Source organism: Anser cygnoides, chromosome 17, assembly GCF_040182565.1.
Source record: "Anser cygnoides isolate HZ-2024a breed goose chromosome 17, Taihu_goose_T2T_genome, whole genome shotgun sequence".
In the NCBI taxonomy this organism is placed as follows: Eukaryota; Metazoa; Chordata; class Aves; order Anseriformes; family Anatidae; genus Anser; species Anser cygnoides.
In genome coordinates, this window is record NC_089889.1 from 1,897,313 (window position 1) to 1,922,103 (window position 24,791).

A 24,791-nucleotide genomic window follows, 5' to 3' on the forward strand; every position below is an offset into this window, starting at 1 on the left:
GTCCCGTCGCCAGCCCGTGCTGCCGTGCCGAGGCCGAACCGCTCTTCTGGACGGCAAATCGTGGTGGGTGTCGTCGCTTCTCCGCAAAATCCCGGAGGTGAGCGGGGCCGGCCGCTGCTCGCCTGCAGCCTGCTCCCAAATTCTGCTGGGTTTGAGGACGGCGGAGGAGAGGATCCTTTGGGCTTCAGTACCGAGAACAAATCGGGATGCTGAACGCTCTTCCCTTCTAGCAAGAGGCAGGGGATGACTCCTGGAGGTGCTGGGGATCAAACCAGCCCCGCGTTGTTTTCCACCTGCTCGCTTTCTGTGCTGTGCCGAAAGATCCGCGCTCGCCCCTCTGCCTAGCTGGAGCCCACGCATATTTTATTCCCCACCCCCCCACCCCTTCTCTTTGGAGAGCAGCCAGATCAAAATGGCTGTGATCCAAAGCCAAGAATCACTCCCTTTGCTATGGAAATGAGGAGCGGAGGCTGCTCGCCATGTGTTCGCGTGGAGAGCTCCTGCTCGCAGGGATGAGCTGGAGCTGGGGGGAGAGGGCGGCGAAGGAGCGCCCGGACAATCATCCGCCTTGGAACGAGAGGGGGGTATTGTGGGGTACTCCGACTCTGCGTTTTTAAGAGTCATTCCTAGAAAACAAACCAAAAAAATGACTGTTTCTATCAAATGGGAAACAAGGCGGTGGGATATCACCGTTGGATGAAAACGTTTCCCTTCCACGGGAGCGGCAGGCCTCCTGTATCTGACGTTTGCAGGGAGCGTTCTCTTTGTGGCGCTCCGGTGTTGAGCGAGCGAAGGAAAGACATAATTACCCGAGCTCCACAAATAATCCTTCTTATTAACCACCAGGTCCGCGTTCCCGGCCTTAAAGCGGACAAACTGCAAAGCCCCCGTGTACACGGGACGTTGGCGCTGGGCAGTTTGCTGCGCGTTAGCTCCGCGAGGCGGGGGGAAGCCCTGGCTTTACCTCCTCCTAAAACGTCGGATTTCAATCCTGGTGCACAGCGGGATGGGAACGGTGATGGAAATTGACCCGCCGGTGCACGAGGCGGGTTGCCTTACCCTTATGGACCCCAGGTAGCTGAGTGAGTAGGATTTGGCCGCCGGAGACCCGCGGGGTTTTTTCTTCTCGAGAGGGAAAGGGCTGAGCCGGCCGCAGGCTTCCCAGCGCTCCGGGCAGCGTCCGCGGGGGCTGCTGCTGACGGGGGACGTGGCCCCAAAGCGCTGCCGCCAGCCCAGCCCTACCGGTGTGACCGGCAAAGGAACCGGGGTGGCCGGGGACAGCCCTGCCTTGGGCTGGGAGCTGAGAGCCGAGGGCAGGGCTGGAGGCAGCGGGTCCCGGAGCCACGGAGGTATCGCCGTGCTGCCCCGCCGTGACTCGAGCCGGGAGGAGACACTCCCAGGTCCGTCGGTGTCTGCTGGGTCCGTCGGCGAGGCTACGCGGTACGCTGGGCATGGAACTGCCTTTTTTTTTTTTTTTTTCACGATGCGTCCTAATCAGGCCTGGGGTGGCGTCTCATTTCTCGCAGGGCCGAAATTCACCTCTTCAGGCTCCGCGTGCGTTTTTGGTGAGGCCGAGGCCCCTCCGGATGGGACGGGGGTGCGGGGTGCGTCCCCCCGGGGCCAGCGGAGCTGCTCCTCGGTCCCTCCGTGGCCGCGCCGCCCGCTCGCCCGGCCTCTCCTATCCCTGCCGTGCCTCGGCCCCTTCCTCCGTGCACAAACGGAGCAGAAGCGCTGCTGGCGGAGCAGCAGCAGTGGACGGGCACGAGACGGTGGCACGGCGGTTTGGGCCGCAGCCCCGCGGGCCGGGCTTTGCTCTTCTCGGCGCCCGGCGCTGACGAGCAGCGCCTGCTCCACCGCTTCCCTGCGGTGCCACTGGGTGCGTCCGGCTGGGCCGGGCCCCGCGTTTTTGCGTTAAGAAACGTTTGGCAGAACGTGTGTGGCGCCGTTGCAGCGAGTATACGGGGGAAGCCTGAGCTCCCCTGTCATGCGACGGCAATCGCCGAGAGGTTTGTATGGGGCTTTTCTCCTCTGGACCTCTTGAGCACCCCGGCGTTTTGCACTGAGAAACGATGGTTGTTTTTGGTAAAGCTGCACGAGTTTGTAACGAAATGGCGCTTGCAGCTCTTCTGTAGCTTCAAAGTGACTGGGTTCACTCAGGAGACTTAAAGGGCGGTCAGAAACGGCCCTTGTCCGTGCAGCGTATGCTTTGGCAGGGCCTCGTGCGCCGCGTTCAGCTGTGCCGGAGCAGGGGGGGCTCGCTCGGGGCCCTGCCCTGCTCCTCACCTGCGGGGGACAGGAGCAGGACAGCGTTCCCTGCGTCCCCAAGGGAGCTCGCACGGCTCCGAGCGCGAGCAGCCCGGTGCGAGAGGCGCTGCCGATGCTCAGGGATGACAGCAGCGCTCCTTCCGAAGTCCCTTTGGCTACGCGCTCGTGCAGGGGCGCTGCCGTTAGACGGCCACGCGGCCTTTTATCCCTCCTGCCCGCGGGCAGGCCGTGCGAGGGGAGATGCCCTCGAGCCCTGCTCAAAGCCTCTCGCTCGAGCACTGCGTCTGCCACGAGCAGCTCCGCCAGGCAGCGCGGCTCTTCCCAGCCTCTGCCTGTGCTCGGGGACCTTTCGGGAGGCGAGGAGAAAGCGGACGCTGATATTTTCTGGTTTTTTTCTTGCTTTCCCTAGAGTCTGGGGCAGAAGCGTTTTTCTCAAACGTGCGAAGCGAGATGCTCGGCGGAGGCTCCTCCTTTTCCTGCAGAGTTGGAGGGAGAAAGCCTCGTAGGACAGGCAAACTTCACCGCCCCAGGCGTGCACGCTCCGTAAGGCCACAACGCCAATATCGTGGTCATGAGACCCAAATGCCGCTCGCTCCCAGGGCCGGGACCCGCACGAGGTCCCGTACCCGTCGTCTTCCAGGACTCGAGCGCTGGAATTTTCCACGCCGGTCGGTTTCCCTCTATTTTAACTCAAGCCTTCTTGAAAATCCTTTTCTCAAGAGAAGTGCTACGGACACACTAAGTTAATTTGAGTCATTAGGTTATTTCCATTACTCCTTTCTGCCTAGGAGACTTAATTTTATTATTTTTTTAGCGAGATTTTGGAGTTAGAAGAAAGAAGTGGAAGCTAGCTAACATGTGGAACCACTTCACAGGAACACCGGATTTTGAGAGCTTGCATTTTTATTTACATCCTCTGGACCCCGTCTGACTTGAAAGTAAACAAGTTCAATCCGAGCCCAGATTTATCCCTGAAAATATGTGGAGACTTGTCTAAAAACTGCTTTTAGGATTAGGAACTTCCTTCTCTGCTGAAAGAGAGCACATCTACAGCAGCAGCGCCGCCGCTCAGCCCGCGACCTCCTTCTGTAGCACGCCCTTGGAAGCGCAGTGGGGTCGTGTTTGGTACAAGGCGGTCTGAGACCCTTTTTTTTTTTTTTAATAAAGGTAAAACTGAGAACTTCACAGGTCTAGAGGAAGTTCCCATTGTTTGAAACTGGGTTTTGTGGTGGTGGGAGCTGGGCGACGGCGAGGTGCCGGGGCGCTGCTGACCTTTGAAATTCCTCCCCGCAGACACGATGAGGCGAGTGGTACGACAGAGCAAATTCCGGCACGTGTTCGGCCAGGCGGTGAAAAATGACCAGTGCTACGACGACATCCGCGTCTCCCGCGTCACCTGGGACAGCTCCTTCTGTGCCGTGAACCCCAGGTTCGTTGCAATAATCGTGGACGCCAGCGGCGGCGGAGCGTTCCTGGTGCTGCCTTTGCACAAGGTGAGTGCTTCGGGGGGGTTCCTCGCTGCCACGTGCTCGGCTTTCTGCTGTCACTTCAGCGCCTGTTCGTGAATATTACGCCTGTGAAGTCTCCGCCGTGCTGTGACAAACGCAGCTCGGCGGTGCCGTGTTATGTGTCTCTCATCAGAACAATGCTTCCTGTAGGTTGCACGCGGTAAATAAGCGGTTTGCTCGGCTAATCTAAAGCAATTCCTCACGTCAGAAATGTCTCGGTAGAACTCCTGCTCCCTACGAAGCTTTTCAGCCGTCAGGGACTTGGTTTCGGCGAGGATCACTTCGTTCGGGAGCACGCCCGCCCCCAAACTGCTCCGTGCAGCCCGGGATCGGGTGCGCGGCACCGCCGGGCGCTGCTTCCAGGAGGTGCGTCTGCACAGCCCTCGCGGCCACGGGCTCGGAACTGGTCTGGGCTGCCGCTGGTCCTGTCGGTAACGCTTCCGTTACGTGCTGTGCAACGGGAACAACCTCGGTAGGGAAACGGCTCCTCCGGGACCTCCGCAGCTCTCCCAGGGCACGTGGCTGTGTCTGGGCTTTATTATAGGTCTCGTTAGCACTTAGCACCTGGCACGGAGAGGAGCGGTGCTCCAGCTGAGCCCGTACAAGGAAGACATCCCGTATGTTCTGTACCGTGCAAAATGCTGCCACGGCTCCAAGAAATGATCTTGCAGCGGGGCCGTCTGTACGCTGAGTCTTCCCCATATGCTTTGAGTGTTGCAGAACCCCAGGGGTGCGCTTCGTAAGGCGCACGGAAAGGTTAGGATCCTGCCCACCAGCTAGGAGAACTCAGCCTCCTCCAGATACTTGACGCAGCCAAAAGTGGGCACAGAAACCTCCCTGGCAGTCTCTCTCAGTTCTGTGGTACAAAAGCACGCGAATGAGCAGGAGCGGCGTCTCGGGCTGCAACGAATTCCTTCCGCCCCCAGGTATTGCGCGGAAAAGCCGCGGAGCATCCTTCCTTTCACCTCTGGCGGAGGGCAGCGTTCCCATCTCCCTTTCTGCCGCGCTTTTATTGCAGCCCCGTCGCAAGCCCCTAATGCTGCCTGGGAAGCCTTTGGCAGGCGCTCGGCCAGCCCCGATCCCTTTGTGGGTCCAGAGTTCAAAACAAAAACGAGGAATAACCCTAGACGCGTGGTTTCCTTTTAGTGACTTCTTTCCACGGGAATTTTCCTCTCCTTCGAAACGTCACAATTCGTAAGGCAGAGAGCTTGGGAAATGTCCTTAGGAATGACAGGGGAGCGTGTTAAGCGCGCGTCTTGCTCTCCTCAATTCTGCACGCTTGGTGCCTCTAAAATCATGCCCGGCTCCACGTACACGGTCAGTGTAAATTATTCCCATTTGGGTAAAATCGGTAGTCCAACGCAAAGGGATTCTAATTCAGACTTGGAGCCCGGGGAAAGTGTTTCCGCGGTGCTGCTTCACAGCAGCAGTAAGCAGTTGGGTCGCGCTGTGGGTCGCGGCGCTTCGAACAAAACGGTTCTTCCCAACCGAGGAGCGCAAGATGAGGAAGCGAGTTCTGCGGCGCAGGAGCCTCGCGGTGTTTCCTCATTCCCTTAAAACCTTCCTTTTTCTCGTTCAAACCGGTATTTTGCTCCCGCGTGAGTAAGGAGAAAGGAAAGGCTGGTGCTCCTTCTCCCGAGACTCTTTCTCCGTAGCATTTTGTGTGTCTGTGACCCTCGAGCCTCCCTCGACCCCAGAAAATGTCCCCGGTCCGTTACCGGCCCTGCCCTTTTTCCCAGCCCCGCGTGCAGCTGCGCCCCGTTTATCCCTAGAAATGGGGGGTGGGTTTGGGGTTTTTGGGGCGTTTATCCCGTTAATCGCTCCGTGCCCCCAGCGCTCTGCCTCGGAGCATCCTCTGGGTGCTTCTGCTCGTTTTGGGTGGGTTTGGGGATTTTGGGGCATTCATCCCGCTAAACCCAGCTGTGCCCCCGTGCTCTGCGTTCGAGCATCCTCTGGGTGCTTCTGTTCATTTTGGGTGGGTTTGGGTTTTTTTGGGCGTTTATCCCTATAACCCAGCAGTGCCCCAACGCACTGCCTCGGAGCATCCTCTGTGCTTCTGTTCATTTTGGGTGGGTTTGGGGCTTTTTGGGCGTTTACCCCTATAACCCAGCTGTGCCCCAACGCACTGCCTCGGAGCATCCTCTGGGTGCTTCTGTTCATTTTGGGTGGGTTTGGGGCTTTTTGGGCGTTTACCCCTATAACCCAGCTGTGCCCCAGCGCTCTGCCTCGGAGCATCCTCTGGGTGCTTCTGTTCATTTTGGGTGGCTTTGGGGCTTTTTGGGCATTTATCCCGTTAACCCGGCCATGCCCCCAGCGCTCTGCCTCGGAGCATCCTCTGGGTGCGTCTGTTCCTTTTGGGTGGCTTTGGGTATTTTTTAGCATTTATCCCCTTACCCCTCCGCCCCCCCCCCCCCCCCCCCCCGGGCCGCCCCCGCGTGTCTCGTCCCCGCTCCCCCCGCCCCTCCCCGAGCCGCGCGCGCGCGTTCCCGCGCCCGCCGCAGCGGCACTGCGGCGGCCGCGGCTTTTTTACCATATATGGTCACGGCAGCGCTCGGGGCCGCCGGCAGGCGCCGCGCTGATTGGCGGGGGCGGAGCCGAGGCGCGGCAAGTGCGCGCCGGTTAACCCTTGCGCTGCCGGGGCGGAGCCGGTTATGGCGGGGAACTGCCCTGCCCTGCCCTGCCCTGCCCGGGGGCTGCGGCACCTCGGGGCGGCCCCTGGGGGCTGCGGGTGGCCGGGGCTGGGCTGGGCAGGGCAGGGCAGGAGCCTGCGGGCTCTGGGAGCTGCTCCCGGAGCCGGTCCCAGCCGGACGAGCCCCAGGATGGGACGTTTGGGTGACCCGCACCCATGGGTGCTGGTGGGGGCGCCCCGCTCTGCAGCACCCGGGGGGCCGCGGGAAGCCCCCTGGGGAGCTCCCGGGCCCCAAGCAGGCGATCCGGAGGGATGCTCTCACCCTGCTCCGTGAGCCATCCCTCTCTGGCCACGGCTGAAAATTTGGTGGTTTTTTTTTTTTTTTTTGAGCTGAAAATTTGGTATTTTGGGTTTTTGGTTTTTTTTTTTTTTTGAGCTGAATTTTTTTATTTTATTTTATTTTATTTTATTTTTTGCCTCAGCACGGGGCTGGGGCGACGGGGACGGGGTTTCCCCCTCCGCAGCTCGCTCCGGCAGACTGACGCCGTCGCGAGGAGCCCTTCGTTGCGGCCGTGGGTCTCCGCAGCCCGAAGCCGCCCCGCGTAAGGCCCGCGGGAGGCGAAGCGCTGCCCTGTGCTCGCGCAGCCCCCTTCGGACGCGGTTTCTCCCTTCGTGCGCCCGCCTCCCCGCACCCTCTGCGCGTTCCCGTCGGCCGGCTGCCCCGGGAGGCGATTAGCGGCCGGGTGGGTGCGTGCACGCCGGAGGAGCGATCCCCTCGAAGTACTGTGTTGCTCTGCAAGCGACGTGCCTCCGCGCTCGGCCCCGCTGCGAGCTGTTAATGAGCTGGCGCGCAGCCTCCGGGAAGGGCCGGGGGGGAGAACCGCGCCGAGAATAAAACGGGGAGCCACTCGCGAGCCCTGCCAGCGGTTCAGCTGGAGCCTGGATGGAAGGGGTCTGGACGGCCACGAGCTGCCGCTTCCCTGACTGCCGAGGAGCCCCTGCCAGCCCTAGCGCTGCCCGTCGTCCTCGTAGCGGCGTCCCCGCGACACAAACGTGTGCGAGGTTAAAGACCACACGGGGAGGTTCTTCCCTAACTCGTGGCCTGGTTCCCCAGGTAGTTCTGTACGTTAGGTGGGAGAGATGAGAGCTCGAGGCAGCAGCTGGGCAAACGAGCCGCGACGTCCGTGGTTTTTATTTATCGCCGTCAGCCCGACGGCAGCGGATCGTCAGGTTGGTGGCGTATGAAGCAAGAGGGCAGGCGCTGTGGCTACACGCCGCTCGCGTCCGTAGGAAACCGAGGGACAAGCTCCGTTCCCTGCCCCGCGCTCCGCCGATGGCTTGCCCGAGGTGGAGGCGAGGTTGCTGCAGCTTTTCAGGCCCTGCGCAACGCCGAGGACGGGAGCCGTGCCCGATGGCTTTGCCTGCGAGCAGGTACAGAGGGGACGGATGTGTCTGTGGATCGCACGCAGCGTTCCCCGTCCCCTTGCGGCACGTGCCGTGGCTCGGACGTGGCAGCGAGGGTCCTGGTAAGCCGCGGAGGTGTCCAACAGGCAGGGGAGCGGCGGCGCTGCTCCGCCAGCAGCGCGAATTTGAGTTGTCCCCGTGGCATCGTGTCACCAGCTTACGTAGGTGCGAGTCGTGTACGTAAGCACGCTTAGAGCAGGGCTGCGGGTGGACCTGAAAAGGAGGGTAAAATCCTGAGCTAGCCGTTTGAAACTCGCAGCTAAACTGAAATCTGAAGCCCAGGGACAAAATCAGTTCTAACAGCTGGAACTTCCCTCGAGCATCTCACCCAAGAGCCGAGACGTTTACGGCCCCGGTGAGTTCTCCTGCGGTCAGACAGGTAGGATTAATTCCCCGCTTCGCTAGCAGGGGAGTTAACTGCTGGGGAAATCGCACTCGGGGGGCAGAAGGAAGGAGCGGATCTGTATCTTGTTAACCGTAGGGTAATTCCTGGGCAACAGGTCTCTTGTTCTGAATCTCCTACCCAAAGGACTTCCTCAGCTGGAAGTTGGCTGAGGCTGGAGGTTAAGTTTTGAAGCTCGTTCAGAGCTTTCTGCTAGAAGCCGGGAAGGGCATCCGCTGAAATGCAGGAGCCGTGGAGCCCAGGGCACTAGCAGCTGGGGGTTGTGTGTCCGTGTGTTATAGGGTTTTGCTGTTTATTTTTTTTGCTTAAAGCCAGCAAGTAGCTGACTTTTGCCTGTGATTTTGCGGAGGATTCTGCAGATGAGCATCCACCCTTCCCGTGTAAAGCACGCCTGGAAACCCCTGCAGCTGGCTCCGGTCACCTGGAAGCGCGCGGCACGGACGCTGAAGCCCCCGCGTGCGCCCCGAGCAGCGGTGCCGGCTCTGCGGGGCCGTTCCCCTTGCAGGCTGGCGCAGCTCGGGCTGGGCCGGCCGCATGAAAGACTCCTGCCTGTCACTGCCTTTTTTACCTCCCTCCTCTTTGTGTCTCCTTCACGTCTGGGCACCCCCGAACAAGGACCGCCGTCTGGGTTCCGCGGCAGACGGCGGCGGCGGCTCGCGCCGTGCAGCTGCCGGGGTGATCGCAGTGCTGGGGGGCTCGGGGGGGGGCTGCAAGAGACCTTCGTAGGAGGAAGAGCTGCGTGGCTTCGCGTGCCTCGGATCTCTTCTTGCACGGCATTGCAGCGGACCTTTTGGGAGCAGCGCTCTTCCTAATCTTCCGAATTAGCTACGGATGCCTCGCTCGGCGTACCGGGTGACTAACGTCTGTTTGTCACGGTCACGGGAGAGCAGGGCACTTTCATTACACCCGAGCGTATCATTTTCTCCCGACCGCCTCCCGTGTGGCCAGCTGGTGCAGCCGGAGGTGGAGGTTCGGCGGGCAGAGCGCGTCGAACTTCTCTCCGTTGGAGCCTGCAGAACTTGAGCTTGCCGTAGGGGAGAGGCGCGGACGGCTCGGCTGAGGGAGAAGGAGCACCCTCTACGGAGAAAAAGGTAGCGGTCAGCGTGGATTTCACACTGAGCGGTTGCGCCCCCATTTCCTCCTGCAAACTTCTGCAAAGCGAGGGTGGCGAAATCGCCTTGGCTTGTGCAATTCGATGCCGCTTCCCCCTTTGTGCACGGCGAGCTGGGGGAAGCAGCTGTTCCCCGCGATATTTTTACCGTAAGCTGTTTCCTGCAACCAATTGCCCCTTTCTGGCAAAGAAGCGATTGTAAGGCAGTCATATTAATTCATAAAACTACTGCTTTGGGGAACGGTTTTCCCGTGCTGCTTGTCCGACCCTCCTGGGTTTAAGAACGGAGCTTTTTTTTTTTTTTTTCCCTCACCTGTTGGTTTTTCTAAATGAATTCCCGTGGTGAGGTCAGCCTCCCACCTGTTGAAGGACCTGAACAGTGAGCGCGCTCCTAGTCAACATCACCCAGCATGCTAAAACTAATCCTCAAATTCACCTTTTTTTGGCTTTTATAACTTTTTTTTTTTTACAACTACAGCTCTTACGGTATCGAAAGCTGCTGCTGCGCTACGTTGCTCAGCCAGAGCAGCCGTGGATTAGGAGAAGGATTTAATTTCTGGAAGTCATACCGAGTTAATTTTAAGCTGTGTATCAACACTTGAGATTTGTTTTAAATCCTTAACTAATTAAAAGATTACCTGAAAAAAAAAAATACGAGCAAACCTGGGAGGATTACGTCGGCGTTTCAGTGTGAGGGGTCCCTTTGGGCAGAGCCCCCCGGACAAACCCTGCGGGGTTGGTGCCGTGCGGGGACGCCCGCTCCGGTCGTGTGGCGGTCCCGTTGGGAGGGGAATGCTTTCTAAGGAAGAAAAAGAAGGGGAAAAAAGATGAAATGCCTTCAGAAAGTCGGAGGAGAGCTCCTGCTTTCTGCTGGGGGTGCTTAGGAGAGCGCTGTGGTTTCTCCTGCCCTGTACGAACGGTTTCTTGTTTCTGACCGCGAGTCGGCACCTCCTGCGACAGCAGGGAGCCTTCCTCCTCCCCTGAGCGGCGCTGCAGCTGCCTGGACGGCCGCGCTGCCCGTGGTTTGGCTTTACACCCCACCTCTGAGTTGGCCACCCAGTTTTGGGGGGGCCGCAGCACCAGCGGTGCCCGATGCGCCCCTTGGCACCACGCTGCTCGCGCCGCCTCTGCCCCGGCAGCATCCTGCTCCACCAGACCCGTGGGCCATCGCCTGCCCTTCTTTGTGCTTGGATTTTGTGAATAAACGTGCTTCAGGTTGCCGCGTCTCCCACGCTGCTTCTAAACGACGTCTCGTTCTCCCCTTCCTTACTCTATTTCCTTGTTCGGGATCTTTTTTTCACTGCCCTCACCCAGGCGGGACAGGGGCGCGCGTTACGTTACCAGTGGCAGGCACAAGCTGCGGCTCACCTGTCGCAGGGCGCCAAGCTATTTCTGCTCCACTTCGTTCAACTTCTCCTTCGTGCATCTGCTCTTTCTTCACGCTCCAGATGCCGCTGGCCTGAGAAGCGCCTGCCCTTCTGGTCAAAAATAGCCGCGCCGGGTAGATCTCAAGTTCCTCAGCTCGGTGGCGAGGCCGAGCTCCGTGCTCGCTCGCTGTCCCGCTTCCCTGGGTGGCCGGGGGAAGCGACCTGCTCCTCTGCAGGCACTGGGCTGCCTCCCCCGCTCCGCTTTTGGGCTGTTTTTTGTTGCAGGAGCGAGGAGGCTTCAGGGCTGGGAGATGCTGCCGGGGCCGGTCCTCCGGGCGCTGGCGGTGGTGGAGCCTCCGCCTCTCCTCCTCCTGGCCGCCCCCCCGAGCAGCGCCGCTTGGGGAGCTGATGGGAGCACAAGGTGGCGAGTTTAAAGGTATTAGAGAGAGCTAGTTTCCAAAACGAGCTCCGTGTGAGGCGATCAAAAGCACGCCTGCTCCCCGCGGCCAGCCGGCTGGCACGCTCGCTCGGCTCCCCACGCTCGTGCTGCCCAGGTTCATCGTGATCAAAACAGAAAGGTGAAGTTTGTGGTTTCATTTGTTCAAATTGAATATTATTTTTTTCCACCTCCTTCCAGTAATAAATTACTGTAAAAACTCTAAGCTGAGCTGACAGGCACTCTTGCAGCCTGCAAATAATTACCGCGGACTCCTCGCAGAGGATTACTCTGAGCCCTGCCTAGGAGCAGGAGCAGGTAGTCACCGGCACGTCGCAGCTTTAGTTTCCTTTTTCCCTTTGGGTTGAGCTCTGTATTTGTATTTGACCTGTAACGTGACTTCTGAAATATCCTCATAACCTGTTCATGTGCATACGCTCTGCATGACTCTTCTTTAATTAGATCATTTAAATTGGGTGGGCTATGTGTATCAGGCGTATTAACGTGTAGAATCCAATTGCACATTATGGCGTGCGGGAGGAATCGCACAGACTTCGCTTTCTGAATGTCTGGTTTGTAGCTTTTCACCTACAACGTTTTCACTTTGCATAATTCCAAGACCGTTTGAGTCACCGAGGCGATGCATTGATTTTTTTTTTAAACATAATTTGACCCATTAGGAGACGGCTGTCGTGTTGTTTCTGTAACGCAACTCTATATCTGTTATAACTCTCCTTCTGTAATCTAAATCTGTATCTTGTTTCCTTGCAGTAGAGGTCTCGAGGTCAGCACTCCCCGAAAGCCCACGTCCAGCGTTATGCTGATCCTTTGCACGCAGGGCAGCTTTGAGCAGGAATAGGAAAAGGAATAGCCCTCCGCGTGGCCGTCAGCAGGAGGCGTAGATCAGGAGGCGTATTTTAAGAGACGTAATCCCCGGCCTCGGAGTGGTTGGGGAATAGATCACCAAACGGCAGAGCTGAAACGCGGCTTTAAACACACAGGATGAAGCCTCTGTCCCAGAACTTGCCCTCCCTGCCTCTCCTCCCATCGCCCGTGGTTTGCTGGTCCTGTAAAAAGGCCGCCGGACCCTTCAGGGTCCCAGCGGTCCCTGGCCCTGCGGCACGGGCTTGTCCCGCTCGCTCTGGTTTTGTTCTCCCATTTTTTCATTGCTTTAGACACTGTCTCCCTGGTGTGCATCGAGACCTGACCAAGAGAGAGAATGGTGATAAGCCAGGGAGTGACTTTTGCTTCCTCTTGAGCAATATTTTAGAGATTCGGGCCGGGAGCCTCAGGATGCTAAAGGGGTGCTGCTGGTAACCCGTGGGTCCTGCCAGCGGGGACAGTGCGAGAGCTGCACTGGCATCGCTGGGTCCCTCCAGGACGGTTCAGGGGGGAACATCTCCTGGGCCTGGTCTCTTGGGAAGCCCACAGAGGCAGGTGTGGGGGTCAGGGAGGGGGCTGCTGTCGCCGTCTGTGTGTCGGCAGCATTTATTTCTGAAAATAGCATTTGCTCTGCATAACCACGTCTTAAAAGCTGTCCGCCCGAGCAAAATGCTTTCATGATGAAAGCAAGCAGACTTGGTAAACTCAACGAGCAGCAACACCCTTCAATTAGAAAGCTGGCTTGGTTATCTTTAGCTGTTGCTGGCCGCCGTCGTAAAGCGCAGAGAAAACCAGAGCTTCCTCGTGTGGGCACGGCGTTCGTGCTGCCTGCCCTCCTCCCGAAAATGTGGCCGGCCGAAGGGCCGGCGGCTCAGCCCTGCCTCCGCCAGCAGGACAGGGGCAGGATATATCCGTGCCTCGCAGAGGATGGAGCCCTCGTGTGCCGGGGAAGGCTCCAGCGTGGCCCCACCGGTGCCGGGGAGAGGTTTGTTTCCTCTGCTGGCGCACGAGGTGCTCGTGCCGTGGATGTCAAAACGCCTTGGGAGTGTTAGGAGGCATCTTCCTGTGCTCTGTGCTCTGGGTCGTTGGGGTCTTACAGCTCTCTTCCTTGTTTTTCCCTGCAGACGGGCCGGATCGACAAGTCCTATCCAACAGTGTGCGGGCACACAGGACCGGTGCTGGACATAGACTGGTGTCCCCACAACGACCAGGTCATCGCCAGCGGCTCCGAGGACTGCACCGTCATGGTAAGCGGCCCGGGGTTTCCTCGCGGAGCGCGGCTTGCTTCGCCCAAGAGGGGTGCTGCAAGCGTTTGTGTTTCTGAAGGCAAACGGGCATCTGCTGTCCCGACACCGAGCGCCCAGCCCTTCCTGGTGTGAGAAGTCACGGGCGTTCTCTGCGTCACATTTTGGCTCTGCCCAACAACTGATGGTGTCTTGCCTGCAGGAGCCAGCTGGATACTGGAGCAAAACCAGCTCTGGTACCTGTGTAACAGAACTTGGACCCTCACACCTGGTTCTTCCTTCTGGAGAGGAGAATCTCTCCAGCACTGAGGTCGCGCTTGGTAGAATTGGCTTGGCCTGCAGCTTTCTGGTTTTCTCTCTCGAGTTACTCTTCCATTTTTCCTTCCTCTGGGGATTCGTCGGCTGTTTGAGAAGAGGAGGAGGTGTGCCAGTCAGCGGTGACTTGTTTTGATCTGCAGTGCTTTAGGGAAGGCAGAGGTGGTTCCTTACCTCAGATGTCCTAGCAGATTTGGTGGTGCGTGTTGGAAGGAGGTGGGGATTGGAGAGGAACGAGCGCCTCTGCTTTCAGAATTGCTTCAGCCCTCGATTTAAAGGTGCTACTTCCATTCTTCTTCTATCTACAGATTGTGCCTAGATATCAGACGTTTAAAATACGTAGTAACAGTGATCCAAATTCTGCACCTGCCGACCTTGGTCCTGAGTCCTATTTCACCTCTGCCAGGGCCCACTGAACAATAGACGACCTTGCTCGGTGATGGATGCGGAATCCTGTGCATGCAAATGCAGCAGAATAAGTGAAAGAAAATCCTTGTAAGATGAAATAATGCCAAATAACTTGAGTGATCTTTGGCCATATTTAGAAATGCTGTAGGCTGAATGTTATATTGAAATCTTATTATAGATCATGTCAGATAAATTCCTTTGCTTCTGCTCATCGTTAAAATGTTTGGGAGGGGATTCATCCCAAGAGGCTTATCCTGGGACAGCTCTTGCCCGTGATCTCCCAGTCTTGGAAGCCGAAGCATGTTAACAAAATGTACTATATTTAATATTAAACAAAACAACAAGCTTCTGTGTTTGTAGCAGTCGCTACTGGGCTAGAGCTGAGCTTTGAAGGATGCCTTAATGTTCCTCTAGAAAGCAGAATCCAGAAAGCCCGTGAGTCAGAGTGAAACACGAGCAGCAGCAGCAGCAGACGAGGCCGAGGTCCACGGCTGCCTTTCCGGAGGCAAAATAAGCCTCTAATCCAAGTGCAATGACAAGCATGTTGCGAGGCTCCCGAGGGATTGGGGTACGTAGAAAACCCAACAGCGTCCAAGTTGCCCGGTGCTCCCGACGCAGACACAAAGTGAGCCCAAGAACCGAGCCTGCTGCTCACGGGCACGGAGCGCAGGACCGAGTGGAGTCTCTCGCTGGGTGTCACGTCCTTTGTGACGGGAAGTGATGCATCCCAAGTCGCTTGGGACACGTGTTAGCTGGGCTGGACAGAGCCGGAGGCTGCGTGTAAAGAACATGCCTGCACTGTCCGGGAGGGGAACTGGCCGAGCTGGTGAGCCCTCCCAGCTTTAATTGCTTTTCTCTCTCGGCACAAGTAATTTGGCATCCTGTTTGCTTTGCTGTTCTTCAGTAAAGGTTTCGGAGGCCTGCTTCCTGAACGGCCTGTCACCGAATAAACTCGTCTGACGTAGGTTAAAGGGTTTGTAGTTGGTCTTCAGCTCTGACCTCCTCATTAGCCACAAGAAATGCAAAAGTACTGATGTGAGGGAGGAAAATCGTGTGGCTTTCTGCAGAAGTGGCAGCCGCTTTCAAAAAAACTTGTGTTTTCCAAGGCCATCAGTTCATTGGCGCTGTTTCTGCCCTGTGCTCCTCCAGGTTTTCCATCTTTTCTGCCTGCCTGTTAGTTTTTGCCCCCCTCCCCTCTCTCCTCTGGTTTTCTGGCCGCGTTTCCTTGTCTGCAGTGCTAGCAGTCCCTGCTTTGGCAGTGCTTTGGCTGCCACACCTGATGCATTCAGAAATCATTTGGAGGGAGAGAAGACGATGGGTGGCAATACTTAGGACACCAAAACCGCCTCGTGGCCCCTTACTGCTCTGCTGCAGAGGAGCGGGACGGGCCGTCCCCGTCTCCTCTGCTCTGAACTGCTCTCAGCAGGACTTCCTTGAGAACGCCGTGGCGCGCAGATACCTTCTGTGGCCTCCTTCTGGTGTTCCCTTTGGGGAAAGATTCTCCTGTGCCTACAAATAAGGAATTATTTAAATATTCATGCCCGGTGCTCCGCTGAATGACTGGGATGTACTGCAGCTTTTTTAATTCAGCTGGAAAATGGCTGTGTAAAGACGCGCAGACGGCATCAGCTGGCCTTTCTCAGGTACGGGAGATGTGCTCTGTCAGCAGGTGAATACTAACGAGCGTGATTGTAATGGGCAGAGAGGGGCTCATTTGATTGAGCAAATTGTTTTAAGGTTAAACCAGGGCCCTCGCAGCGACCCGAGACAGCAGCCTGGCACCAGGCAGTCCCGCGGGGGGTGAATTGCTCGGGCACCGTGCTGGGCTAAGAAAGGATGCACGAAGTGCCTGTTCCTGCAGCGACGGGAGAGCAGGGCTGTAGACAAACCCCAGGGCTCGTTCATTCCCTCCTGTAACGTGGATGCAGGAATTGAGAGCATTTCTAGAAATCGGCTCAATATACGCTGTGGTTTTATGCGGGGCTGGTGGAAGAGACGGGTTTTGATTCTCTTTAAAGGGTAGGAAAAAGCGGTGCTAAACAAGTTGGCCTTATTTTCCTTTCTGCATGCTGTTTGTGCACAACCTTTTCCCCTCCCGCAGCTCCTCTGAGAGCCGAACCTCCGGGCACCACCACGTGCGCCTCCGCTTCCTCTATCGCAAACAGAGCAGGCGTTAGCTTCAAAACCACCGCGTGGGAGAGGCGATAAACTGTTTCTGGTGCCCAGTTCATCCTGCGGGGCAGTAAGGTTTCCTTTGTGCCCTCGTCCTGAGCCCTCACCTCCAGCGGGCTGGGTCCTGCCCCAACCCAAAGCTCCTCGCTTCGCCCCGTGAGTCCGATTGCATCCCACGCGGAGAAGAGGCACCCCACCCCGGGCAGGAATGAGGGGGCCAGGTCGCTTGGGAGCATCCCCTGACCTTTTACACTCCTCGTGTTTTGTTTTTTTTTTTTGCAATACCAAGCAGGATTATTAGGTCAATAGTTTCTGTAATCTGCAGAGGATTACACTGCTCTGCAGCTGCTGTAAACTATAGGGGCTTTCCCTCTTTCCCTTGAAGAAAAAAAAAACAACTCTCTGTCCTCCAGAGGCTCTTTAAAAAAAAAATCCTTTCCATTGGTATTCTGTCTGTAATTCCTCCCTTTCCTCTCCCACCCCCCTGCGCTCGCTGGCTCACGTTTGAACCCAGTCCTGGAGCCCTCCGGCACGCGGAGGGCTTGGCAGCGGAGCTGCTCTCGCACCGAAGGCCCACTCCCCAGCTCAGACCCCAAAAAATAAAAAGGGGGATGTCTGGGAAAGGGGACCCAGCTCCTTCCAACAGCTCAAGCTGCAGTCTGTGCTGCCATGGTTTAAAAAGAGCCGTGGGTTGAAAAGCTGCTCTGGCTTTGCTGCCCCTTTGTGCCAGCTTCTGCTCGGGCAGGGGCTGGTGCTGCTTCTGGCTTTCCGTGAGTAAATCCAATTTTCGAAGCCGCCCCCCACAAAGCCTTGCCCTCGGGGTGAGGCTGGGTGAATCGGGGCAGGCCGCTTGGCAGAAGAAAAGCTTTGTTTCCCCGAGGGGAAAAAGATGCTGCGCTCACCGAGGCTCTGCTGTTTCGAAGGGCTCCTCGGGACCCTGGGGTAAGCAGATGTCTGGCTCCCTGCTTAATCCTTGGCGTAACACCAGCTTGCCTGCATCAGCCCTAACTCCCAGGGGCTTTTCATCTAGAGGAGAAGTGGTTCGGGTGGGTTTTGTCTCTGGACCCATCTCGGCTGTGCCCAGTGCCTGCCCCCAGGCTGCTGGATCCGGCCCCGGGGGCCACCCGCGTCACCCCCGCGGGTCCCTTCGGCTCCGTCTCCCGGCCCCCCTCCTCTGCCAGCCGTCTCCCCGGTTTAGGTAACACCTATTTTCTGCAGCGTTGCCTTAGCGCTCAGGGCTGTGAAGGGTTTGGAGGTGGTTCCTGTGAGACCTACGTAACGATAATTACATTGAGCGCGGGCGCCGCTTTTAGCAGGCCGATTTTCAAGTTCTCCGCTCCTGTCAGCAGCCGCGCTTCGAGCTGTTGCTGCTGTCAGGTTTTTATTCCCTGGCTGGCGTGAACAAAGCTGCCTCTGTGAAAACTGACAGCTTCGTAACCCGGTTTTACCTTGCAGCGGGCAGGCGAGGCGCCTTGCTGCGGTGTGCGAGGAGCGGTGGGTTTGAACACAATCCTCCGATGGCAGGCGGTGGCCGCAGCCGGGGGCGAGCGGGGCCATGTGCCGCTCTTCGGAGTGCCCAGCTCTGCTTTTACAAAGCCTGACCACTGGAAAAAAGCCGCGGCACGTGTCACCTCGTCGCTGGTACGGTCCCATCGGCCAGGAGGAGGAGAAGGGGTTTGAAAGCCCGGAGCAGGAATCCTCCGCGGAGGCCGGTGGGGCCGTGGCCGGTGCTGAGGATGCAGGGAGGGACAGCGCCCAGAGCATGGCACCGGCGGCTGGAACCCCGTCAGGGTTGGTTAGAGGTGAGCCGGGACACCCGGGGATTCTCACATCTCAGGGGTTTTTATCTGAGCAGCAGCAGCAGCCATCCCTGCGAGGAGAGAGAACCAGGGATGAGCGTGGAAATCCCCGCGCGTCTGCGTGCCTCGCTCCCAAAACCCTTGCCTGGGTGCTGCGGGCAGGGCTGGCGGCCCCTGCTCTGCTCCTCCGGGAAAAGCAAACAATAGGAGGCGAGGGAAACGTGCTCTGATGCTGCCACCTACCCGTGGGTAGCCCTAACTGCTCGGCGATGGGCTTTATTTCAGTTTTTAATACGCCGTATGTAGGTCAGGCTCAGTTCAGAGGCGCTTGTCCGATGCTGAATTGCAGGAGTAGCTCTGGGAGGGCCGCTCCTGCCCTGGGGCGTGGGGGTTTTTCCTCCCTCCCATCCCCGCTCTCTGCTGCTTGCAGAAGCCGCCTCCTGGGGCTGGTAAGTGCCAGGCCCTGCGGATGCCGTGGCGAAGGCGTAACCGGAGGCCCTCGGGGTCATTCCTCCTCCTGACGGCTCTTCCCCGGCCGCAGGGGGACCCGTGCAGCGGCAGGGTTGCGCACCAAGCGGGCAGCCTGCTGGCTGCGGGCAGGTCCTGCGGGGCTGACCCGGGCTGCTCTGACCTCCGCCAGGACCAAAGGGCTCTTCCCGTTAGCTGGGATCAGAAGGGAGGCCGTAAACACAGCGGGCGAGCTGACTGCCAGCATTGCTAACCAAGTGAAAAGTCGGCCCCAGCGCGGCTGCAGCTGCTTCTTCCCTGCGAGGGACGGGCACGGTTGGAAAGGACGGCAGCTCGGCAGCAGGACAGCAGCTCGGCCGGCCGGAACGTGAGCAGCAGGGCAGTTTTTTCCCGAATCCTTCACGAGGATGGAAAAAAACTGTGACACGAATGGCTCCCTGGACACGGAGATAACGGGGGATTTGCAGCGTGCCTGGCGCCGTGAGCGGGGCAGGGTGTCACGCACAGACCAGCCCAACGCGTACTGGTGCCGTGCAGCAGTTCCCTCCCTGCTCCCGTTTTCCTGTTTATATCGAGGAGGGACAAGCTGGCCTTCTGCTCTGCCTTGGCGCAGGGTGCGAAGCAAATGAGTAACGTGCTCCGCAGGGGGGATGCCCTTCGGCTAACCGTCTTCCCTTTTTCCCCTTTCCAGGTGTGGCAGATTCCCGAGAACGGACTCACCCTGTCCTTGACAGAGCCGGTGGTGGTTCTAGAAGGCCATTCGAAGCGGGTCGGCATCGTGGCTTGGCACCCGACCGCGCGCAACGTGCTGCTCAGCGCAGGTACGGGGCGTCAGCGCCGTGTGCTCCCGGCCACCTTCGCCTCATTTCGCTTGCGCCGTGTTTTGGAGCGGAGGTTTGGAGCCTGGCTCCTCCTTTCCTCTCCCGGCGGCTTGGGGCCAGTGAATCACGAACCCGTGAGAGCTCCTCGGAAGGCTGGGACACGTGGCTCGCAGCCCGCTCCGTGTCCCGGCCTTTTATCGTCCTCGGTTTTACAGGGACGAGAACCAGGAAATTGAAGGCATGAATTACTGTATGGAAATCGTCCCAGACTGTATTTGATCTGCAAGCTTCGTCAGCTGATAGCCGTTTACACATGCGCTCCCCTCATCCCTGTTTTCATGTTTTCGTTTTATTTATAAAAGCCCCAAGTGTTTCTCCTTTTCGCTGGTCTCTGCAAGGTGTCCCGGTGGTCCATCCCCAAGCTTTCAGCATTTTCCAAATTGTCTCCTTGACCGGTACGGTCTATGCAGTGAGATTCTTTTGACCACTGAAAAACAGTCAAATCATTATGGAAATAAAATGGAAAAGTCATTATCCATTAGCTCACTCCGAGGCTTTCATGGCATGACCTTTAGGTTGGAGCCTAATAAAAGAAGCAAATCGTTCCGGCCTGACTGTCAGCTGAGCTCTGTGGGGTTTTGGGGGGGTGTAAATGCCCCCTGAGGTGCTGGTTGGCTTTTGATCTGGTTTCCCCAAAAATGCTTTGATTGCAGACCTTGTGGCAGTGAAATTAATGAAACTCAGTGTGAGAACATACAAGAGGAGGGGCTTGTTTTTCCTAGGCAGCTTTTTCAGACTGCTGTACTCACAAGCAGCAGGATGTGTGTGTCCAGGCCTGTGTGTCCAGAGCGAGGTGCCGTCAGGTCATTGTGGTCCCCAGGGTTCCTCTTGGTGGCGACAAACTGATGTTGGATGTCCCTTGGGCTGTTTGGGAGCGCACGGTGATCATTATCTTTGCCTCGGCGTGTTTTCACCCCTCCTTGAGCATTAGGGAAGCTGGATAGCTCAGCACTGGGCTTTGTTCCCTTCCCCGGTGAACTTCCGGCTCCAGTCCTCTCTTTTATTTTGCTGCCGTCTTGTTTGAGGCTTTATTCTTTGTCTCTTTGCTGTTTGGTCCTTGAGCAGAACCGCCCGCCTAATGGTTGCAGTCCTTGTGAATCTGCTGACCTCGGCTTTTTGATGTCTGCCATTCTTCTTATACCTTTGTTCTGCCGTTTCCCCTACTGATGCTGCCGCTTCCCTGATTTTCCATTAAAGCCACTCTTACTCTTCCTGCTACAAATCTCTGTAACCCGAGAAGACAGTGACTGTCAGCCAGTACTCGATGTGCGGAGGTGTGAGAACATTGCCTCTTTGCCCTCGGCTTTCTTACTCTGCGGTCCTGCAGCTGAGCTGAGACCCGAGAGCTCCTGCACAAAACGCGCGAGGACGGCAGCAGAGGTGTCCTGGGCACGCTTTCGCGGACCTCCTTCAGCTGCATCGCTGCCTCTCCTGCCTTACCTTCAGCTTCTTCTCCGCTGGGGACCTCTCACGCTGCCCCAGAGCCTTCTCAAGTTGCTGCACTGCTCTTGCCCTGATGTTTTCAGCCCTCCCCTGCGCTGCCAGCCCTGGGCCACCTGCGTGCGGAGCCCACCTGCATCTCCTCTCCGTGCAGGCTCCGCAGGCGTCTCTGCTGCGTTGTGCTCCCCGCAGGGAGCCCTGGGCTCTCCCAGTAGTAGCCCTGGGCTACTCCCTCAAAAGCTGCCCTTGTTTGGGACAGCTACAGCACCGCTGAGAGGTGCTCCACTCTTTCAAGGAAGGAGTTTTGTGCCTCTCTGGGTGCTTTGTCCCCACTCTGAGCCCGCATTTGAGCAAGGAAGCCCTGCCTGGGGCTCTGCATACATAACTGCGTGTTTAAGAGACAGTGCCTGAGGCATTGGAGCTGCAGCAGGTTTTAGTCCTCCTTCTCTGCTGCTGGCTTTTTTTCTCTTTACACCACGGCTGTGATTTTGAACTGCTGTTTTCTCTTCCAGGTTGCGATAACGCAATCATCATCTGGAACGTGGGGACAGGCGAAGCCCTCATAAACCTGGACGACATGCACGTGGATGTGATTTACAACGTGAGCTGGAATCGCAACGGCAGCCTAATCTGTACAGCTTCCAAAGACAAAAAAGTTCGAATTATTGACCCCAGGAAACAAGAAATTGTTGCCGTAAGTGTGCATAGTAATTTCCCTACAGCAGAGTTAGCAAGAGCGAACGAAGAACGAGCCTTTTAGCCCAGTGCGTGCCGCGTTTAGTCACGTTGTTCAAAGCGAGGAAGAAATTACAAAAAGGATAGCAGCAGTTGAAGGATTTGTCTGGGTTTATTGGAATTAGTGTTTGAACTAGGATTTTAGGGCTCAGTTTTAAAACCTGCAGGAGTGTAATTCCACATCTAATCCTTTTGCATAATTACGCTTTCAAAGTTGTGTATGCAAAACGGAGATTTAGCAGCCCGCATATGTGTTGTAGCTTGCAAAGAAGTCTTCCTTCAACCTTGTAAGAATCAGGTGAAGCTGTAATGAAACAGCTGTGACTACTTTTGTAGTTTAATAATTGGTTTCTTCCCTCGAGCATCAGGCAAAGATAGTTGGATGTTGTTCCATGTAGTCAGCATCCTCCGTGGAGGAGCGGCATGTGCCAGGGACTCTGTGCAGCCAGAAGAGCAGTTGCCACCACCTGGGCTTTCTGTGCCTTGCTAGAGGCTCATTTGTAAATCTATTTCAGGAGAAAGAGAAGACCCACGAGGGAGCCCGGCCCATGCGAGCCATTTTCCTCGCCGATGGAAACATCTTCACAACCGGCTTCAGCCGCATGAGCGAACGGCAGCTCGCCCTGTGGAATCCGGTAGGTTCCTGCCCTGCTACTACCTGTTGTAGCGCCCACTGAGCTGCTAACCAGGGCCTGCCGTCACCTGCTGCGCTCCTAGTTCGTACACTTGAGGGTATTCCCTCTTCTGTCTACGTCTGATCCTGCTCAGACTTCCTGCGCCACAACATCTTGATGTTATTTGGGCTTGATGTTCACTCAGTAAAGGAAATTCTGTGCGAAGGTCACTTCTTCCTCTCTAAACGTTTTACGTACGGAGCAAGACAGCAGCAAGCTCATCACACTGGCACAAGGCACTCACTACTAGCATGGCTGTGTCATGTCTTTCTCTTGACTTCGTGACCTGGGGTCCTGTTTTCAACGTGTGTTGTGATGAAAACATCCTTGGGGAGTGAATGAGCTGGTGAAACATCTACAGCATTTGTTATCCTAACATACAGAGCCTTCAGGGTGGGGAAGCCACTGCTGAGTGTTCCACTAGCTCCGAAGAGCTGTCAATAATACAGATCTCATGTTAACATGAGATTTTCTTTTCTTCATTAACAACAGATTCATTTTTTTTTTGTTTCCAGAAAAACATGGAGGAACCAATAGCCCTCCATGAGATGGACACCAGCAATGGGGTCCTGCTGCCCTTCTACGACCCGGATACCAACATTATTTACTTGTGTGGCAAGGTAAGGGGAACCTTTTAGGATGACTAGGCTTGTTTAGAGGTAGTCTGATGGAGTGAACAGTGCCGAGGACGTGTTCACCAAGTGTCTCACTGAAAGTGGCAGGACTAGAAATTCAGTGCCGCAGTGATGGCGAGGGTTGTGGACAAACCTGAAAAAATCCAGGCTGCTCTGAAATCAGTTTGATCCTCGCTCTGCAGCACTATGCAGAGACGTGAAGGTCTGGTATGTAATTGATGTTTCTCTGAGATGGATTTACTCGGGTAAAGCTGCTCTTAATGCAGCGAGTCATATACTGTCATTAAAACATCTTTTGTTGTCGTTGACCTGAAAGGTTGTGCATTAATGTGGGAGGAAGGTGCATTTCAGCGGATGTTATTCTTGCTCTTGATGATGATGGAGCATGTAGCAACACTCACTCGAATTTTGTGGGGTTAAATAAAAGAAAACTGCAATCACGTGTGCTCCTTTGTAAAAGCAATTTGTAGGCATTAAGTGCTCTGAAGTGCCCACTTCTAAGTGCCATGGCTTTGGACTTGGTACAGCCAGGAGCTAAAGACAAGACAAGATGAACAAGTACTTTTTTAAAAAAAAAAAAAAAAAAGAGGATCCATAAAAGAAAACTCAACAACCCTGTCTTTGTAATGAGAAATACTTGTTCTGTATCTCTGCTACCTCATCTGCTGTTGCAGAGATGGTAACGTAGTAGGATCCTCTGGAGTCAAACAAAGGACTTGGTTTTATAGCCTTTCTGCCTGACTCTAGTTCTAACTGGGCGTGCAGATAGCTTCCTGTCCTTGTCAGTGCTGAGTGTTATAAATCTCCTGCTTGTGCACCGTTTTTAAAATTATCTTCTGTGCATGATCACCTGTCGTGTTGCTAAATTGCACTCAGCACCAATATGTTTATTTTTCCTTTTCGAAATGTTTTAAAACAAATTTTAAAAAAGAAAAAAAAAAAAGAAAAAAGCTCTTATTGACTTTGCTGAAAAGCAGGAATCTTCTCCTTACTTTGGGGAAACGGAGGCAGCAAGTTTAGCTTTTTCACGAGAGAAAATGTGGAGGTTGACATCCCCAGCCTTGAAGCACGAGCTCAGGCTGTCGCACCGCAGTGTGTGTAAGAACAATACCTATCACTGGGAAGCTGTTCTGATAACGTACTTGGACGACAGCAGGGATCTGCTTTATGGCAGTCCTGCTCGTGCCGTACGGATATTGGAGAGGACAGCAGCGTGCTGCAAGCAGCCGCAGGTGAGACGTTAGACTGGTAAGCAGCGGAAGCTTTAGCTTAGGGAACGAGAAAGCTGTACATAAACTGTGTGCTGCTCTGTGGTGGCATTCCTGGAAGGAGAGGGAGTCAGGTGAGAGCGGTATCTGCCCAGCCCAGCAGGGAATGGGTGCGCGGGCGCGCAGGATGCTGTCCCCACAGCCTCCGGAGGGGTCCTTGTTCGTGTCTTGCAGGGCGACAGCAGCATTCGCTACTTCGAGATCACGGACGAATCCCCCTACGTTCACTACCTCAACACCTTCAGCAGCAAGGAGCCGCAGAGAGGGATGGGGTTCATGCCAAAGAGGGGCCTTGACGTGAACAAGTGTGAGATTGCCAGGTAAGGACAGAGGCTGTGAATGCCCCCATGTGTGCTCTCATTTTAGCAGCCCGCCTCCCCCTGAGTGCAGCCGTGCAGGAATGTGAAGGCTGCTGCACCCAGCACCTCGCGTGGCAAAGGGGCTGGGAGCCCTCCGCAAAACTTGTGTGCGCTCCCTGCTGGCAAACCGGGAGCTGCTGGGCACGGGGACCCTGCCTGAGAGACCTCTGCTCCGCCAGTGCTTCTGTAGTGCTTGTTGGGGGGCGCTTCTGCTGGGCATAACGTGATACCGCCTGAAAATGTGACGGGCTTTAGGCCGAGTCTGTTGTAAAGGGCAGTGATAGCCAGCGGAATAAACCCTCTGCAGAATGCTGAGCACCAGGTTGGT

At 56.4% G+C, this 24,791-nt stretch overlaps 1 protein-coding gene and 2 long non-coding RNA genes across 4 annotated transcripts in view; 2 read left to right on the forward strand and 1 right to left on the reverse strand.

Annotated features, from left to right (window-relative positions):
• Positions 1-24,791, forward strand: part of CORO1C (coronin 1C) — a 49,040-nt gene that overhangs the window by 21,402 nt on the left and 2,847 nt on the right. For both annotated transcript variants that reach the window (XM_013173223.3, XM_066979085.1), the window contains exons 2-8: positions 3,559-3,758; positions 13,190-13,312; positions 19,163-19,292; positions 21,305-21,486; positions 22,043-22,162; positions 22,717-22,821; positions 24,279-24,424. In XM_013173223.3, the coding sequence (XP_013028677.3) occupies positions 3,564-3,758; positions 13,190-13,312; positions 19,163-19,292; positions 21,305-21,486; positions 22,043-22,162; positions 22,717-22,821; positions 24,279-24,424 (1,001 nt within the window). In that variant the 5' untranslated portion in view covers positions 3,559-3,563. The remainder of the gene's footprint in view (positions 1-3,558; positions 3,759-13,189; positions 13,313-19,162; positions 19,293-21,304; positions 21,487-22,042; positions 22,163-22,716; positions 22,822-24,278; positions 24,425-24,791) is intronic.
• Positions 6,844-13,067, reverse strand: LOC136786561 (uncharacterized). The gene is made up of 2 exons (XR_010825557.1): positions 10,044-13,067; positions 6,844-9,346 (listed from the first exon to the last, which is right to left on the reverse strand). It is a non-coding gene; the product is annotated as an uncharacterized lncRNA (long non-coding RNA).
• LOC136786562 (uncharacterized) lies at positions 13,319-14,381 on the forward strand. The gene is made up of 2 exons (XR_010825558.1): positions 13,319-14,119; positions 14,211-14,381. It is a non-coding gene; the product is annotated as an uncharacterized lncRNA (long non-coding RNA).